Below are 18,583 nucleotides of genomic sequence, written 5' to 3' on the forward strand. Positions count from 1 at the left end.
TTTAAACCTCCATGAGAGTTTGCTGCAAATCCCAGCAAGTGCCATGCTAATCAATGCTAGGATTAAGCTGTCAGAATATGAAGAGTAATCAATACGCACAATGCCGGCTCCGTCCCAGTAATGTGACATTCGCACAAGCTGCTGGGAATCCCTTGAATAATTTACTGTTCTTTCTTGTTTCTTTTTTTTAATAGGGTGAAATAGGAGAACCTGGTCAAAAGGGAGGCAAGGGAGATAAAGGCGAGCAGGTGAGTGTGCAAATCTGCTTCACTTGGGTCCAGACGAGAGTATGAAAACTCAGCAGTTTTTGATCCAGTAAAAACGGACAATTTGTCATCGGATTTGTCATCCGTGTTCCATCCGCATGTCATCCGTATGTCTGCATGTTATCTATCTATCCATCTGGCATCTGTTTTTAAATCTCAATAGATGAAGACATTTACAAGACCAAATACAGTTTTCTCTTAGTAATTTCAATGGATCTGTAATAAAACAGATGCTTTGCTGATTGTGTCCATTTGGCATCCATTTTTTTACACACCCATTGAGTATAATAGGCGAGTCTGAACTGAAAAATTGATCATTACAGTGCATGCAGCGATTTTTGAACTGCCCTGTTCAATAACATGTGGTATATGTGGTCGCCAATTTTAACATGGACAGGCCACGTATGTAAAATATGCTCATCTGAACCTGACCTAATGGTCTATCACTCTCCAAACTGCAAATTAACACAAAAAGACTGTCAATGATTTTCCAGATCTATAACCTCACACTTCTCAGTTTAGTAATTGAGGTTGATGGTTCCAATATTTAACAATTTTAAGTTTATACGTTTTTATTTTTTTGTTTCAAAGCTACTTTTCTGACCCTAAGAGACACAAAATATTAACACGACAGCATGTCTTCCCTCTGACCTTACCTCAACGCTTATATCCATAAGGCTTGATTCACAAATCTTAGTTTCGAGTATGGACCATGTTGTACCGACCGGCTGCGGGTCTCCTGACCCAAATTCAATGGTCTCAGATATGCCTATGAAGCTGTCGAGTTTGCATCAAGAGACCCACAGCCAGTTCCTAATGGACTGCGAAACATAGATTTGTGAGACCAGCTTTACATAAAAATGTATTTTTTATATTAAAATCCATATTTGTGTGAAAGCGTCCAGCAAACTAAATTTTATTTTAGCTACAGCTAAAAACGCAACACGCTTGTAAAATCTGTTTTAAGTAGATTGTTATTTTCTGCAGGTAACCAAGCAAATATGGAGCCCTCTGGGCAATATCTTCTTGACCACTCTAGGGTGTAAATTAATTGACTCTCATAACATTTATTTTTCTTTCCCTGTTTCTAGGGTCCTCCTGGACCAGCCGGTTTGCAAGGCCCAGTTGGAGCTCCAGGTCCAGCTGTAAGTAATTTAATCCTGATGTTTCAGAAAGTGAGGAAAAAATGATATTTTGATAGAACTGAGGATTTGTGGAATATAGCACATTACCAGTCTATTTCTCCATGGCATGTTATGTGTTATATCCCTGGGTAAAAATATCAAGAAATGCACATAAGATGTGAATGCTATAATGAGCATAAATAATTAGAATAATTATCTAGATTAGATGGTCAGCTCCAGTAATATAATACCCTTAGAGGGGTTAGCCACTATGTTTTCCTTAGGGCACGCCATCAATATCTCATCTGTTGCAACACCCCATCCACGTCAGCTATTACTATGGGTGGACAGGAGTTCTTGGATAATGCCTGAACTCTATGAATAGAGGCTGGATCTGCAGTACCCGGCTGCGGCCACTATAGTTTTTAATGGAGCTGCTATGTTCCGGGGGCACCCAAGAACTTCTGATCGCCGCCTTTAACAGCTGATAGGCTGGGGTGCCGGTTATCGAGCAACACAGATCAGAGTTTGTTGGTCTATCTTTAGGCCACATTCACACATTCAGGCTTTTGGTCAGTATTTTACATCAGCATTTTGTAAGCCAAAATAAAGAGTGGAATAGTCAGAGGTAAAATATAATAAAAGCATGTCACCACTTATGTATTCTAAACCCACTCCTGGTTTGACTTACAAATATTGATGCAAAATAGTGACCAAATGCTGAATATGTGAACGTGGCCTAAGGATAGTCCATCGATAAAAAACCTCTATAATTTATAGTACTATAGATCACAAGAAAGTTGTCAAAAACCTTTTGAAAATTTTTGAATGAAGAGAATATTCACGATGGAAGAGTTCCATGTTATAACTCCTCTAACAGTAAAGAAACGCTATCTATGATGATGTACAGTAGAAAAATCCTCTTATCACACAGTAGACATAGAAGTGAGCATAACAAGGAGTATTGGACTTATCTCTGTACTTAGATCATATGAAAGTGTGGAAACTCTGGGCATAGCTGGAGAGTGCAACCTTAGGTCTACAAGGGATGAAATAACTAGTCGTAGTATTCACATTCTCAGAGCTTCTATTATGTTCAGTTCTTTTAATGGCATATTATGGAAGATAACATGTCTTCTGGGGATTATTACTTGTGGATGTACCTGTTTACTGGATTGCTTCTATAATAGGATATAAAATTGAGGATGCATACACTAAAACTAATGTCAGGCATGGGATTTTGTGTCTCATGGATAACTGATGACTGAACACACATATGGTTCTTGAAATTATCACTCCATAGTCCACGCCGCCCTGTGATGAAAGTATGACTATAGGAGACCTACAGTAGTAGTTTTCCATTTCCAATAGGTTACATTTAGCGCCGTTTAATACTTGTTGGTTTCTTGATATTTCTGATAAGACTTGTATAATCCTCATTTTTACAGGGATCTGATGGAGAACCTGGTCCAAGAGGTCAACAGGGAATGTTCGGGCAAAAGGGTGATGAAGGTGCTCGTGGATTCCCAGGCCCCCCTGGTCCAATTGGTCTTCAAGTGAGTATTGATGGCTGCAGACATTTCCACTGTTATCCTCCAAGCCCAACGTCATGCCATATCCATTAATTCACTCTGGTATTAATATATGGTCTTACTTATAATGTGTCCTCCATTAACTTTTACCTTATCCACTGTCCTGAAATCTCTTGTCGAAATGCAATTATATAATATTTTATAGGAAAAATTAAAATTAAATACTAACACTATATATTAAGATGGACACGTGCCGCACTGCAGAGTATTCAGAGGATGCCCCCTCTATTGGAATAAATACTATGCCCCCTAGTATCCAGACAATCTGCTCAGCAAACAGAGAGCAGCGTGAATGTTTATGTATATATTCATTAGCAATGAATGAGTGCTGGCATTTTTGGCATCTGATGAAGATATTACAGGGACACAGGAGGTGCTCCATGCCCTTAGCAGATGAAATGTGTGCACGACGAGATGGCACAGTCCAGATCTGTGGGCATCAGTCTGGCTGTGCCTCTGTCAGCAGTCTTGGCAGACTGAATAAATGGGCCATCAGCTCAGTAATCAGTACTATGCCAGCTGGCAGGGATTATTCATGTGCCACTGTGCTCCAAGCAGAGAGTGCAGAGAGTTACTGATGTTACAAATCCGGGAGAGGGAACGTGCAGAAGATAGCTCTCCTCTATCAGTGGCTCATTTATCAGGGAGGTGTACTGCGCGCAGATGTACTCTCTAAGATGATCACTATGAAACACAGAATACATTTCTGCAATGCTCTTAGCATAGCAAAATAAATCTCAGTTTCTATATATCTGATTATATATGCTGCTCACTGCTCAAGATGGAAAAATGCACACAGTGTTCTGTATATTCAGGAGCGTACGTAGGGACAGGCCTGTGCCTAGAGGTCAGGGTGAATGGGGTTGCCAACAAATCAGACTGCCTTGGCAGAGAGTTAGAGGGCAGAAGTGATACCTTTTTGTATATAATGTGAAAGCTTCTTGTTACATTACATTACATTTAGAGATTATCTACTGAATCATTTAGTTACAGTGCCTTGAAAAGTATTCATACCCCATGAACTTTTCTACATTTTTTCACATTACACCCACAAACTTAAATGTATTCTATTGGGATTTTATGTCGTATGCCAACACTAAGTAGCAAGTATTTATGAAATGTAAAGGAAATGGTACATGTTTTTCTAAATACTTTTAAAAATATTAGTCTGACAAATTGTGACGTGCATTTGTATTCAGCCCCCCGAGTCAATACTTTGAAGGACCACCTTTCACTGTAATTACTGCTGCAGGTCTTTTGGGGTATGTCTCTACAAGCCTATAGGCTGACATTTTTGCCCATTCTTCTTTGCAAATTAGCTCTAGCTCAGTGAGATTGGATGGAGAGTGTATGTGAACAGAAATTTTCAAGTCTTGCCACAGATTCTCAATGGGATTTAGGTCTGGACTTCGACTGGTCTATTCAAACACATGAATATGCTTTGATCTAAACCATTCCATTGTAGCTCTGGCAGTATGTCTAGTGTCATTGTCCTGCTGGAAGGTGAACCCACACCCCAGTATCAACTTTTTTGCAGCCTCTAACAGGTTTTCCTCTAAGATTACACTGTATTTATCTCCATCCATCTTCCCATCAACTCTGACCAGCTTCCCTGTCCCTGCTGAAGAAAAGCATCTCCTCAGCATGATACTGCTACCAACATGTTTGACAGTGGGGATAGTGTTGTAAGGGTGATGTGCTGAGTTAGTTTTCCATCACACATAGCGTTTTGCATTTAACCTAAAATGTTCTACTTTTGTCTATTCTGACCAGAGCACCTTCTTTCAGATGTCATGTAGGCGACTTGGCTAGCATGTGGAAGAAAGTGCTCTGGTCTGCAAAAGAGTGGTGACAATCCACTCTTTTGGGCAAGAACTTCCAGCAAATTTACCAAGTTGGCAAAGGTCCTTGAACAAACATAAAGTGTAGCTAAATTAAACAAAATCATTTATTTAGTCCTGATTTTTTGGAAAATAAAAAGATACTCACCTGGGAGCTTTCCTTCCATTGATATCCACTATAACAGCTAGGCACTAAAAGGATTTCAGATTGTAAAAAAATCCAACACTAATTTAAAAACAAAACCTCCAAGGTAGAAATCCAAGACTTTGTTGCACAGGTGTCACACTGTCACAGAATACTGGAGGTAGGGGGCCTAAGCTGACCCTAAGCTGGGGCCCTGACTAATCCCTCATCCTGGAGGTACTGTTAAAGGTACAGAGGTCCAGGCCGCCAGCGTAACCCCTACCTTCTGAGGATCCCTGCACCTAAGTAATCTAGTCCTGAGAAGGACCCCGATCACAACAATAGGGAACCAGAAATAATATGCCCACACACAGTATTTAGACGAACGAGACAGTACAAGGGAAAAACCAAAACCACCTTGCATACAACTTCTAAACAACTACAACAGAGGGAACACCAACGGGAAAGGAGATAAATGATAAAGCGAGGAAAGGGAAAACACACTTCCAAATACACTTATCTCAGCAACTCCAAACACCACGATCCGCTCTGTAAGTCTGAATGAAAAGCTTTCACCGACACCTCCCAAACAGACCTGCAGGAATATAAAGGAGTCTCACTAAAGAAGCATTGATTGCAGCTGGGCGAGGCTGGACCTCAGCTAGCCCAGAGAGAGAGAGAATTAACTCCTACACTGCCGAGAAAACACAAAGCACCAACAAGTCAGCTGCGAGAAGTCAGGCTGTGTACTCGTGACGATCTTCGTGGCAACACACCCGTGACAGTACCCCCCCTTCTACGAGGGGCCTCTGGACACTCAGGGCCAGGTTTATCCGGGTGAGTCGTGTGGAAGGCCCGAACTAATCGGTCTGCGTTAATATCCGACGCAGGAACCCACATCCTCTCCTCAGGACCATACCCCTTCCAATGAACCAAGTACTGAAGGGACCGGCGATTAAAGCGTGAATCAATGACCCTCGATACCTGGAACTCCAAGTTACCATTGACAACCACAGGAGGGGGAGCTAAAGGTGACGGTACCACCGGCGCCACATACCTCTTAAGCAATGATCTGTGAAACACGTTGTGAATTTTAAACGTAGGGGGGAGGTCAAGACGGAATGCCACCGGATTAATAACAGAACTGATTCTGTACGGCCCGATGAACCTGGGACCCAGTTTCCAGGAGGGAACCTTAAGTTTAATATTCCTGGTAGACAACCATACCTGATCGTTCACACTTAGGTCCGGACCAGACACTCTCCTCCTATCAGCCATACGTTTGTATCGGTTCCCCATAGTATTCAGATTCTTCAGCACCCCTCTCCATACTGAAGCGAGAGATGAGGAAAATCGTTCCTCCTCCGGAACCCCCGAAGAGCCCCCCCTACTGAAAGTACAAAACTGGGGGTGAAAACCATATGCCCCAAAAAACGGGGACTTACCAGTGGACTCGCTCCGCCTATTATTGAGAGCAAACTCTGCCAGAGGTAGGAAAGAAGCCCAGTCCTCCTGGTTCTCTGACACAAAACACCGAAGATATGTCTCCAAGCTCTGGTTCATACGTTCCGTCTGACCATTGGTCTGAGGATGAAAAGCCGACGAGAATGACAAATGCATCCCCCGCCGTGCACAAAACGCCTTCCAGAACTTGGACACAAACAGAGACCCCCGATCAGACACCACCTCGGAGGGTACCCCGTGAAGCCTCACAATCTCCCCAATGAACACCTGCGCAAGAGTTTTAGCATTAGGGAGAGCCGGAAGAGCGATAAAATGTGCCATCTTGCTGAACCTGTCCACTACAACGAGTATGACCGTTTTACCCGAAGACGGAGGGAGGTCAGTAATAAAGTCCATAGACAGATGAGTCCAAGGACGCTCCGGGATCTTCAAAGGTAAGAGGGCCCCAGACGGACGGGTATGTGAGGTCTTAGAGCGCGCACAAACCCCACAGGACGCGACAAAAGTTACCACCTCTTTATGTAAGTTAGGCCACCAAAACCGACGCGAGAGGAGATCCACAGTTGCTTTACTCCCCGGGTGTCCTGCAAAAACTGAGTTATGGTGTGCCTCGATCACCTTTTGTCGCAACTGATCTGGAACGAACAGTCTCCCCGGAGGTCCAACAGGGGCGTCTCCCTGAGCCTCCAATATCTCCTCCTCCAGCTCAGAGCATACTGCCGAAACCACCACCCCCTCCTGAAGAATAGGAATCGGGTCGTCCGTATTCCCGGCCCCAGGGAAACTACGAGATAAGGCATCCGCCTTTACATTTTTAGACCCAGGACGATATGTAACGACGAAATTAAACCTGGTAAAAAACAATGACCACCTAGCTTGTCTGGGATTCAGACGTTTAGCGGACTCCAGATATAGCAGGTTCTTGTGATCGGTGATGACGGTGACCGGATGAACTGCCCCCTCCAAAAAATGGCGCCACTCCTCAAAAGCTAACTTAATGGCCAAGAGTTCCCTATTGCCGACATCGTAATTCCTCTCAGCGGACGACAATTTTTTAGAGAAAAAGGCGCACGGATGCCACTTACCAGGGGACGAACCCTGTGACAATACTGCTCCCACCCCTACCTCGGAAGCGTCTACCTCTACAAAGAATGGCTGAGACGCATCAGGTTGAATGAGTATGGGTGCCGAGGCAAAACATTTTTTCAAGGAGGAGAATGCTTGACAAGCCTTGTCAGACCACCTAGAAAAATCCGTCCCCTTTTTAGTCATGTCTGTGAGAGGCTTAACCATGGACGAGAAATTACGAATGAACTTCCGGTAATAGTTAGCAAACCCCAGGAAACGTTGTAGTGCCTTAAGATTCTCCGGCCGATCCCACTCAAGAACTGCCCGCACTTTCCCAGGGTCCATACGAAAACCGGACGCTGAAACCAGGAAGCCTAAAAACTGGAGTTCCTGTACGGCGAACACACACTTTTCCCACTTGGCATACAGTTTATTATCCCGCAAGATCTGTAACACCTGTCTAACGTGCTCCTGATGAGACACCAGATCCGGCGAGTAAATTAAGATATCATCCAGATATATGACAACAAACTGTCCCACCAGGTGGCGAAAAATATCATTAACAAAGTGTTGAAACACCGCCGGGGCATTAGTCAGACCGAATGGCATGACAAGGTTCTCATAATGCCCCTCCGGAGTGTTAAAAGCCGTCTTCCACTCATCCCCCTCCTTCATCCTAATCAGATTGTACGCCCCCCTGAGATCCAACTTAGAGAACCATTTGGCGCCCACGATCTGATTAAAGAGATCGGGAATAAGTGGGAGCGGATACGGATCTCGGACCGTAATCCGATTAAGTTCACGGAAATCCAGGCAAGGGCGTAGGCCTCCATCTTTCTTCTTAACAAAGAAGAACCCCGCGGCCACCGGAGAAGATGAAGGTCTAATATGCCCCTTAGCCAGACTTTCAGAAATATAATCCTTCATGGCCTGCCTCTCAGGACCAGAAAGGTTATACAACCTAGCTTTAGGTAACTTGGCCTCAGGGAGCAGTTTTACAGAACAGTCATACACGCGATGAGGAGGTAGTTCCTGACACCCATTCTCCGAGAATACATCCTCAAAGTCCGCCAGAAATGGAGGTAAGACCCAAGGAGTAACCGCACCGATGACCGTGTTCATGCAGTTTTTATTACAGAATTTACTCCATTGGCTTATCTCTCTGGTTTGCCAATTAATAACCGGGTTATGCTTAGCTAACCAAGGAAGGCCCAACACTATAGGAGTGGGAAGACCCTCCAACACGTAGCAAGACAACAGTTCTTTATGTATTGCCCCCACTTGAAGTTTTACGCCATGCACAGCTTGCAAAAAACTTCCCTGACCGAGAGGTCTGGCATCGATCGAGAATATGGGGATGGGTTTAGCCAACTCACTCAATCGCATACCTTGAACCCGGGCAAACCGAGCATCAACCAGATTAGCCCCGGCCCCACTATCCAGAAGAACAGATATCCTCTCAGTTCTCGTACCCACCACCACCTCCGCCGGTACGAGAAACTGAGACGAACCTAGGGACGAAATACCTACTCCCAGATTGCCGTCCACCACACAACCTGGGATCAACAGTTTTTTCGACGACTCTTTACTCTGCAAGGGACGGGATGGACACCCCCCAATAAAATGTCCCTTTTTCCCGCAGAGAAAACACCTTCCTGTCTTATGGCGCACCACCGGTCCCCTTCCCCGAAATGATGTCCCTCCTAATTGCATAGGCTCCTCCGGACTGACCAGGGGAACCACCATATGAGGGGACCTTGTAGGAGGTGGAGACATTACAGGGGGTAGAGTTATCCCGCACCTCTCCCGAAGCCGTCTGTCAACGCGAATAGCAAGGGCCATAGCGGCTTCCAGTGACGCGGGAGAGTCATACTGTGCCAACACATCCTGTAATTTGTCGGATAAACCATGACAAAACTGGCTCCTAAGAGCCGGGTCATTCCACTGGGTGTCCGTGGCCCACCTACGGAACTCCGAACAGAATTCCTCCGCCGGACGATCTCCCTGCTGAATCCTACATAACTTAGACTCAGCAAGGGAGATCCGATCTGGGTCATCATATACGAGTCCCAGAGCAGCGAAAAACCTATCCACTGACTGGAGAACCGGGGAGCTTGGGGGAAGAGAGAACGCCCAAGATTGTGGGTCCCCTTGTAGGAGCGAGATGACAATTCCCACCCTTTGTTCTTCACTGCCCGATGACCGAGGCCGCAGCCGAAAGTACAATTTGCATGCCTCCCGGAAAACAAAAAACTTGTCCCGCCCCCCAGTGAACCTGTCAGGGAGAGCTACTTTAGGTTCTGGTCCGGCTTGCTCCAGAGGATGCAAAACCTTGGACCTAACGTCCGCCAGCCCCATGGACAAACTCTGCAACTGCCGAGCTAGACCGGCTACTGGATCCATGGTAGCTGGAGAAAAACTAAGATGGTCGGTGAAAATGTCACACTGTCACAGAATACTGGAGGTAGGGGGCCTAAGCTGACCCTAAGCTGGGGCCCTGACTAATCCCTCATCCTGGAGGTACTGTTAAAGGTACAGAGGTCCAGGCCGCCAGCGTAACCCCTACCTTCTGAGGATCCCTGCACCTAAGTAATCTAGTCCTGAGAAGGACCCCGATCACAACAATAGGGAACCAGAAATAATATGCCCACACACAGTATTTAGACGAACGAGACAGTACAAGGGAAAAACCAAAACCACCTTGCATACAACTTCTAAACAACTACAACAGAGGGAACACCAACGGGAAAGGAGATAAATGATAAAGCGAGGAAAGGGAAAACACACTTCCAAATACACTTATCTCAGCAACTCCAAACACCACGATCCGCTCTGTAAGTCTGAATGAAAAGCTTTCACCGACACCTCCCAAACAGACCTGCAGGAATATAAAGGAGTCTCACTAAAGAAGCATTGATTGCAGCTGGGCGAGGCTGGACCTCAGCTAGCCCAGAGAGAGAGAGAATTAACTCCTACACTGCCGAGAAAACACAAAGCACCAACAAGTCAGCTGCGAGAAGTCAGGCTGTGTACTCGTGACGATCTTCGTGGCAACACACCCGTGACAACAGGTTTGCAGTTTGCACTACTAGCTCGGATTCACATGCTGAATAGCCACGTAAAATAAGGCTAATCCAGACGTGACTACCCACCATGGCTTCCGTGCAGAATCTGCCTCAAGAATTGATATAGCAATTATTTTTTCTATAATGCACATTTTAAATCCACGTGTAAAAATGTCATCACAGTATAAGCCACAGAATGAAGTCCCATTAAAATGAAAAAAAAAATGGAAGCAAATTTGACAGATATCAGTCTGTGTGAAATTTCAATCATGTGAACATGGCCTGATTGTCCATAACAAAATCTTGTCCTATCTATGGGCCCAGCAGAAAAACCTATCCATCGGATTGAAGTCTGGTTTTCAAATTGGAAATAAGCAGCTACAAAGATATTTGGCAGCCGCTTATCTGCCAATACCTCTATATCATTTTCATGGAGGAATCTTGGTGGAATATCATGAAGCTTATGATCATGAAGGGTGACCAACTAAAACATTTGTGTCTTCTCATATGGGCCAAAGGGACCTTATGTCGTCTCCTAGGCTCCAAGGCCTGAGTGCGACTGCAATGCCTGTACCCACTATTAAAAATCTAAATATTTCCTAAAATCTAAATTTCACTTACAGCTTTCAAGTATTGTAAATTTATATATACTTACAATATCCATGTCCCCTGACGTTTTAGATTGTACACTGATTTGGGCCTAAGAATCCCCAGCTTTAAGGCAGTGATAGGTTTCTGTGTTTGGCAATATACTGTCTCATTCTTAAGCACATCTTACAAATGTAATTTTGACTCTGTGATGAAGATAAACTTCATTTTCTGCGCAATGTACATTTACATTTTTAAATATAATTTCGTGCTGGTAGCGACAGAGAGAAAATGAATGATGTTCCTTTCTGTATTGCCAGTAGCAGCTTCACATATCATCAGTCTGGCCCAGCAGGACATAAATTATTAACCATGCTCGCACTACAACTGCTGCGTACAATTTTCATCATCCGTTTACAGCCGCCAACATCCTGCGGCCAACATGGCATTTGTATCCCTTAGTAGAACTAGAGTTGAAGGATTGATAGCTAAATATTGTAGAAGCGCAGCATGCAGCTCGCCACTTCACACTCACTTGATATAAAAGGTTTACATGAGGCCTATGTTAACCTGTATATTTATTGCTCTGATTTTATCATATTTCTTGAGGACGTGTTTGTATATAGGTTGGTAATTTTCAACCTGTGGGCTGGCATCTATCCCTGCACTTTTGCTTGTGTTGCCTCTGTCTTTTTGTTTTTCCATGACTATATATATATACTATGTATATATATCTATATATCTATATATATATGACGCGCCCCCTGGGCCGCGCGTGTGTGGGGATACCCGGAACCGCACCCGTTTCGGATGCTGGGGGTTGTAGTCCTCGTGTGGCGGGGACCCAGTCCCGTGGCTCAGGGTGGTCAACTCAAATGGCGGTCTCTATACCGAATGTCCGACTACGCCACCCGTGGATTGCGGTCAGAATGAACCGCCGCTGCAGGGCAGACCGCTGAGGCTGGTGTTGGGAGTGAATCAGGGGATAGTATAACTCCCCACAGGAGGAGTGTAGCCTCAGGGCAGCAAGTGTGGATGTTGGGGGTGATGGTGCGCAGGAGCAGCAGTAACGACACAGAGTCCTGTAATGCAGTCCAGGGTATTTACTCACAGTTCTTTATCCACGTTACTACAGCTGGTCATAACGTCCCTCATCACACTGTGCTCACCAGGTGAGGGGCTCGGCCTACTCCCAGATAACTTTGGAGCGTTTCACAGGACCCCCTTTGTGTGTCCTTTCTCAGGCCTGTCATACCCCGCCAGTGACCTCCCTTCTGTCCAGCTGCCTCGGGCCCTCTCTGGTAAACCATGGCGCCAGTTTCCCTGACCCTATATGGTGCCTTCCTAGTGGGTGTAGCGAGGGGCTGCGCCACGTGAAATGTCACAGCCTCCGGTTTCTAGCTGAGGGTAGTTCCCCGCCTCCACTAGTTTCGGGGACCGGTCTCCCCCTTTGGCCTGACCCTTCTACGCAGGTAGATTCGGGCATGCGGTGGCGACTCGCCGGTCCACATCCCTGGGGTCCCTTCGTTCCTTGTTCCTGGAGCCTCCTCCACTCTTCTTTCTTCCTTCTTCCTCCTCCATGCCCCGGTCTCTCTCTTGGGCCTGCCTGCGGAGCAGAGTCCATGCAGAGCCTCTGCTCCCACCTCCTGCTCCCTCTTCTCTCTGTCTGAACTCAACCGAACTCCCTTCTCTAAGATGGTGCCCCCCTTTTATACCTCCCTCTAGGTGCACCCAGGAACTGCTCTCTCCCTCCTATGCACTATAGGGTTCCCCCTTCCTCGGTGTTCCCTCCCCCCACTCCAGCCAGGGACAGGGACTGTCGTGCTCTACTTGGAGCATATCGGTCGCCCTGTCCCCCGGAAATGTGATGTAATGCATGCAGGTATCAGGGTCCTGATCCACACTCCATCCTTACCTGGAAGTGAGATATCGCACATCTGGATGAGATGCAATACCTCTGTAGCAACCGAGCCCTCGGGGTGCTACATTTACACAGTTGAAACCAGAAGTTCACATACACTATATAAAAAGACACATATGCATGTTTTTCTCAATATTTGACATGAAATCACAATAAACCTTTCCCGTTTTAGGTCAATTAGGATTACCATAATTTTTAATATTTGCCAAATGCCAGAATAATGAGAGAGAGAGAAAAAGTCAAAAGTTTACATACACTAAGATTACAATGCCTTTAAACAATTCTGGACTGCCCATATGATGATGTCATGTGTTTGGAAGATTCTGACAGTTGTTTTGGCAACATCTGAGTTAATTAGAGACACACCTGTGGATGTATTTTAATGCACACCTGAAACACACTGCTTCTTTGTGTAGCGTCATGGGAAAGTTTAAAGAAATCAGCCAAGATATCAAGAAGAGAATTGTGGACTTGCACAAGTCTGGCTCATTCTTGGGTGCAATTTCAAGATACCTGAAGGTGCCTCGTTCATCTGTACAAACAACTATACGCAAGTACAAACAAGATGGGAATGTCCAGCCATCATACCGCTCAGGAATGAGACGAGTTCTGTGTCCCAGAGATGAATGTGCTTTGGTCTGACATGTGCATATCAACACTTTTTGGGCATAATGACCATCGTTATATTTGGAGGAAAAAGGGAGACTCTTGGAAGACTAAGAACACCATCCCAACTGTGAAACACGGGGGTGGCAGAATCATGTGGGGTTGTTTTTCTGCAGGAGGGACTGGTGCACTTCACAAAATAGATGGCATCATGAGAAAAGAAAATTATGTGGCAATACTGAAGCAACAACTCAAGACATCAGCCAGGAAGTTAAAGCTTGGGCGGAAATGGGTCTTCCAAATGGACAATGACCCGAAGCACACTGCCAAAAAGTGGTTTAAGGATAACAAAATCATTGTTTTGGAGTGGCCATCACAAAGCCCTGATCTCAATCCTATTGAAAATTTATGGGCAAAGCTGAAAAGGCAGGTGCGAGGAAGGCGACCTACAAACCTGGATCAGTTACACCAGTTTTGTCAGGAGGAATGGGCCCAAATTCCGACCAACTATTGTGAAAAGCTTGTGGAAGGATATCCCAAACGTTTGACCCAAGTAATTGAGTTTAAGAGCAATGATACCAAATACTAATGAAATTAAAACATTCTCTCTCTCATTATTCTGGCATTTGGCAAATATTAAAAATTATGGTAACCCCAATTGACCTAAAACGGGAAAGGTTTATTTTGATTTCATGTCCGATATTGAGAAAAACATGCATATGTGTCTTTTTATATAGTGTATGTAAACTTCTGGCTTCAACTGTATATATATATATATATATAGATATATATATATATATATTTATATATATACATAATCTCAGGAAAATAGAGGCAGCAATGTCACAGTCTAGGATGCAAGTCCACTTCAGAGGTTTATAATATATATTATATTGTGCCGCCATTTTTTGGACTATACAATATATACAAATACAGTAAATACAAATATAAAAAAGTGCTGATGTTAGTGAATAAAGGAACCATACTTTTTCACTATTTTTGTTGTACTGCCTCCTTTTTTGGATTTTTATAACTTTGATAGGAAGCTTTCCCACTTTACTTAAGGTAGTTTTGCACTCATTTAGACAGTGTTGACCTGTTGTTCTGGATATATCTTTCTGGAAAAACAAAAAAATGATATATATTGTGCCATGTAAAAGTTTGGCCACCCCTGGTCAAAGTTACTTTTATGGCGAACAGTTAAACAAGTTCAAGGTGAAATGATCTCTAAATGGCCTAAAGTTAAAGATGACACTTGACCTCCACTGTTCCGGTTCCTGCCATTTCTTAATTACATTTCGAACTGAGGAAAGGGCAACTTGAAAACACTTTGCTATCTTCTTATAGCCTTCTCCAGCTTTGTGAGCTGTCACCATTTTCATTTTCAGAGTGCTAGGCAGCTGCTTAGAAGAACCCATGGCTGCTGTTCTTTGGCACAAGATTAGAGGAGGCTGGGTTTTTATAAAGCTGGGAAACTTGCATCACCTGGCCTTTCCTAACGATGATAGTGAACAAGCCATAACCCTAAACAGGCTAAATAAGGTCTGAAACCTTGGTCAAAGTTATCTGAGCACACAAATCTCCAAGAGTGCCCAAACTTTGGCTTCGGACATTTTTTCATTTTGTAATTTTCAATTTTGACCAGGGATGCCCACATTTTTATATACATTTACATCCATATAGATAGATTGTGTCCTTCCATGAATATATACATAAGAGAATGCCAAGAGTGTGCAAAGCAGTCATCAAAGCAAAAGGTGGCTATTTTGAAGAACCTAGAATAAAAGACATATTTTCATTTATTTCACAATTTTTTGTTAAGTATATAATTCCACATGTGTTAATCCATAGTTTTGATGCCTTCAGTGTGAATGTACAATTTTCATAGTCATGAAAATACAGAAAAATCTTTAAATGAGAAGGTGTGTCCAAACTTTTGGTCTGTACTGTGTATATATATATATATATATATATATATATATATATATATATATATACACACTGTGTGCAGAATTATTAGGCAAATTAGTATTTTGATCACATGGTACTTTTTATACATGTTGTCCCACTCCGAGCTGCATAGGCTTGAGAGCCAACTACCAATTACGTAAATCTGGTGATGTGCATCTCTGTAATGAGGAGGGGTGATGACTAATGACATCAACACCCTATATAAAGTGTGCTTAATTATTAGGCAACTTCCTTTCCTTTGGCAAAATGGGTCAGAAGAGAGATTTGACGGGCTCTGAAAAGTCCAAAATTGTGAGATGTCTTGCAGAGTGATGCAGCAGTCTTGAAATTTCCAAACTTTTGAAGTGTGATCACCAAACAATCAAGCGTTTCATGGCCAATAGCCAACAGGGTCGCAAGAAGCGCGTTGGCCAAAAGAGGCGCAAAATAACTGCCCATGAATTGAGGAAAATCAAGCGTGAAGCTGCCAAGATGCCATTCACCACCAGTTTTGCCTTATTTCAGAGCTGCAACGTTACTGGAGTATCAAAAAGCACAAGGTGTGCGATACTCAGGGACATGGCCAAGGTAAGGAAGGCTGAAAAACGACCACATTTGAACAAGAAACATAAGATAGAACGTCAAGAATGGGCCAAGAAATATATTAAGACTGATTTTTCAAAGGTTTTATGGACTGATGAAATGAGAGTGACTCTTGATGGGCCAGATGGTTGGGCCAGAGGCTGGATCGGTAAAGGGCAGAGAGCTCCACTCCGACTCAGACGCCAGCAAGGTGGAGGTGGGGTACTGGTATGGGCTGGTATCATCAAAGATGAACTTGTGGGACCTTTTCGGGTTGTGGATGGAGTGAAGCTCAACTCCCAGATCTACTGCCAGTTTCTGGAAGACAACTTCTTCAAGCAGTTGTACAGGAAGAAGTCGGTACCGTTCAAGAAAAACATGATTTTCATGCAGGACAATGCTCCATCACATGCATCCAACTACTCCACAGCGTGGCTGGCCATTAAAGGTCTAAAAGAAGAAAAAATAATGGCATGGCCCCCTTGTTCACCTGATCTGAACCTCATAGAGAACCTGTGGTCCATCCTAAAATGTGAGATCTACAGGGAGGGAAAACAGTACACCTCTCGGAACAGTGTCTGGGAGGCTGTGGTGGCTGCTGCACGCAATGTTGATCGAAAACAGATCAAGCAACTGACAGAATCTATGGATGGAAGGCTGTTGAGTGTCATCATAAAGAAAGGTGGCTATATTGATTACTAATTTTTTTTGTTTTTGTATGTTAGAAATGTTTATTTCTAAATTTTGTGCACTGACATTGTCTTTCCTGGTGAAAATAAAGAAGTGAGATGGGATTATATTTGGTTTTTATTATGTTGCCTAATAATTCTGCACAGTAATAGTTACCTGCACAAACAGATATCCTCCTAAGATAGCCAAATCTAAAAAAAACCCAATCCAACTTCCAAAAATATTAAGCTTGGATATTTATGAGTCTTTTGGGTTGATTGAGAACATAGTTGTTGATCAATAATAAAAATAATCCTCTAAAATACAACTTGCCTAATAGTTCTGCACACAGTGTATACACTACTCAAAAAAATAAAGGGAACACTTAAACAACAGAATATAACTCCAAGTAAATCAAACTTCTGTGAAATCAAACTGTTCACTTAGGAAGCAACACTGATTGACAATCAATTTCAAATGCTGTTGTACAAATGGAATAGACAATAGATGGAAATTATTGGCAATTATCAAGACCCACTCAATAAAGGAGTGGTTCTGCAGGTGGGGACCACAGACCACATCTCAGTACCAATGCTTTCTGGCTGATGTTTTGGTCACTTTTGAATGTTGGTTGTGCTTTCACACTCGTGGTAGACTCAGACGGACTCTACAACCCACAGAAGTTGCTCAAGTAGTGCAGCTCATCCAGGATGGCACATCAATGCGAGCTGTGACAAGAAGGTTTGCTGTGTCTGTCAGCATAGTGTCCAGAGGCTGGAGGCACTACCAGGAGACAGGCCACTACACCAGGAGATGTGGAGGGGGCCAAAGGAGGGCAACAACCCAGCAGCAGGACCGCTACCTCCGCCTTTGTGCAAGGAGGAACAGGAGGAGCACTGCCAGAGCCCTTCAAAATGACTTCCAGCAGGCCACAAATGTGCATGTGTCTGCAGAAACCGACTCCATGAGGGTGGTATGAGGGCCCGACATCCACAGATGGGGGTTGTGCTCACAGCCCAGCACCGTGCAGGATGCTTGGCATTTGCCACAGAACACCAGGATTGGTAAAATCGCCACTGGCGCCCTGTGCTCTTCACAGATGAAAGCAGGTTCACACTGAGCACATGTGACAGAAGTGACAGAGTCTGGAGACGCCGTGGAGAGCGATCTGCTGCCTGCAACATCCTTCAGCATGACCGGTTTGGCAGTGGGTCAGTAATGGTGTGGGGTGGCATTTCTTTGGAGGGCCGCACAGCCCTCCATGTTCTCACCAGAGGTAGCCTGACTGCCATTAGGTACCGAGATGAGATCCTCAGACCCCTTGTGAGACCATATGCTGGTGCGGTTGGCCTTTGGTTCCTCCTAATACAGGACAATGCCAGACCTCATGTGGCTGGAGTGTGTCAACAGTTCCTGCAAGATGAAGGCATTGAAGCTATGGATTGGCCCGCCCGTTCCCCAGACCTGAATTGAGCACATCTGGGACATCATGTCTCGCTCCATCCACCAACCACACCACAGACTGTCCAGGAGTTGACGGATGCTTTAGTCCAGGTCTGGGAGGAGATCCCACAGGAGACCATCCGCAACCTCATCAGGAGCATGCCCAGGCGTTGTAGGGAGGTTGTAGGGAGGTCATACAGGCACATGGAGGCCACACACAATACTGAACCTCATTTTGACTTATTTTAAGGACATTACATCAAAGTTGGATCAGCCTGTA

At 44.3% G+C, this 18,583-nt stretch overlaps 1 protein-coding gene across 1 annotated transcript in view; it reads left to right on the forward strand.

Annotated features, from left to right (window-relative positions):
* COL11A1 (collagen type XI alpha 1 chain) overlaps nt 1-18,583 on the forward strand; it is a 253,934-nt gene that overhangs the window by 202,712 nt on the left and 32,639 nt on the right. Inside the window, exons 44-46 of the mRNA XM_073642853.1 lie at nt 195-248; nt 1,358-1,411; nt 2,839-2,946. Coding sequence (XP_073498954.1) covers nt 195-248; nt 1,358-1,411; nt 2,839-2,946 — 216 coding nt within the window. The remainder of the gene's footprint in view (nt 1-194; nt 249-1,357; nt 1,412-2,838; nt 2,947-18,583) is intronic.

This window comes from Phyllobates terribilis, unplaced genomic scaffold (assembly GCF_046119375.1).
Source record: "Phyllobates terribilis strain yellow unplaced genomic scaffold, ASM4611937v1 Scaffold_8__6_contigs__length_399053987, whole genome shotgun sequence".
NCBI classification, from domain to species: Eukaryota; Metazoa; Chordata; class Amphibia; order Anura; family Dendrobatidae; genus Phyllobates; species Phyllobates terribilis.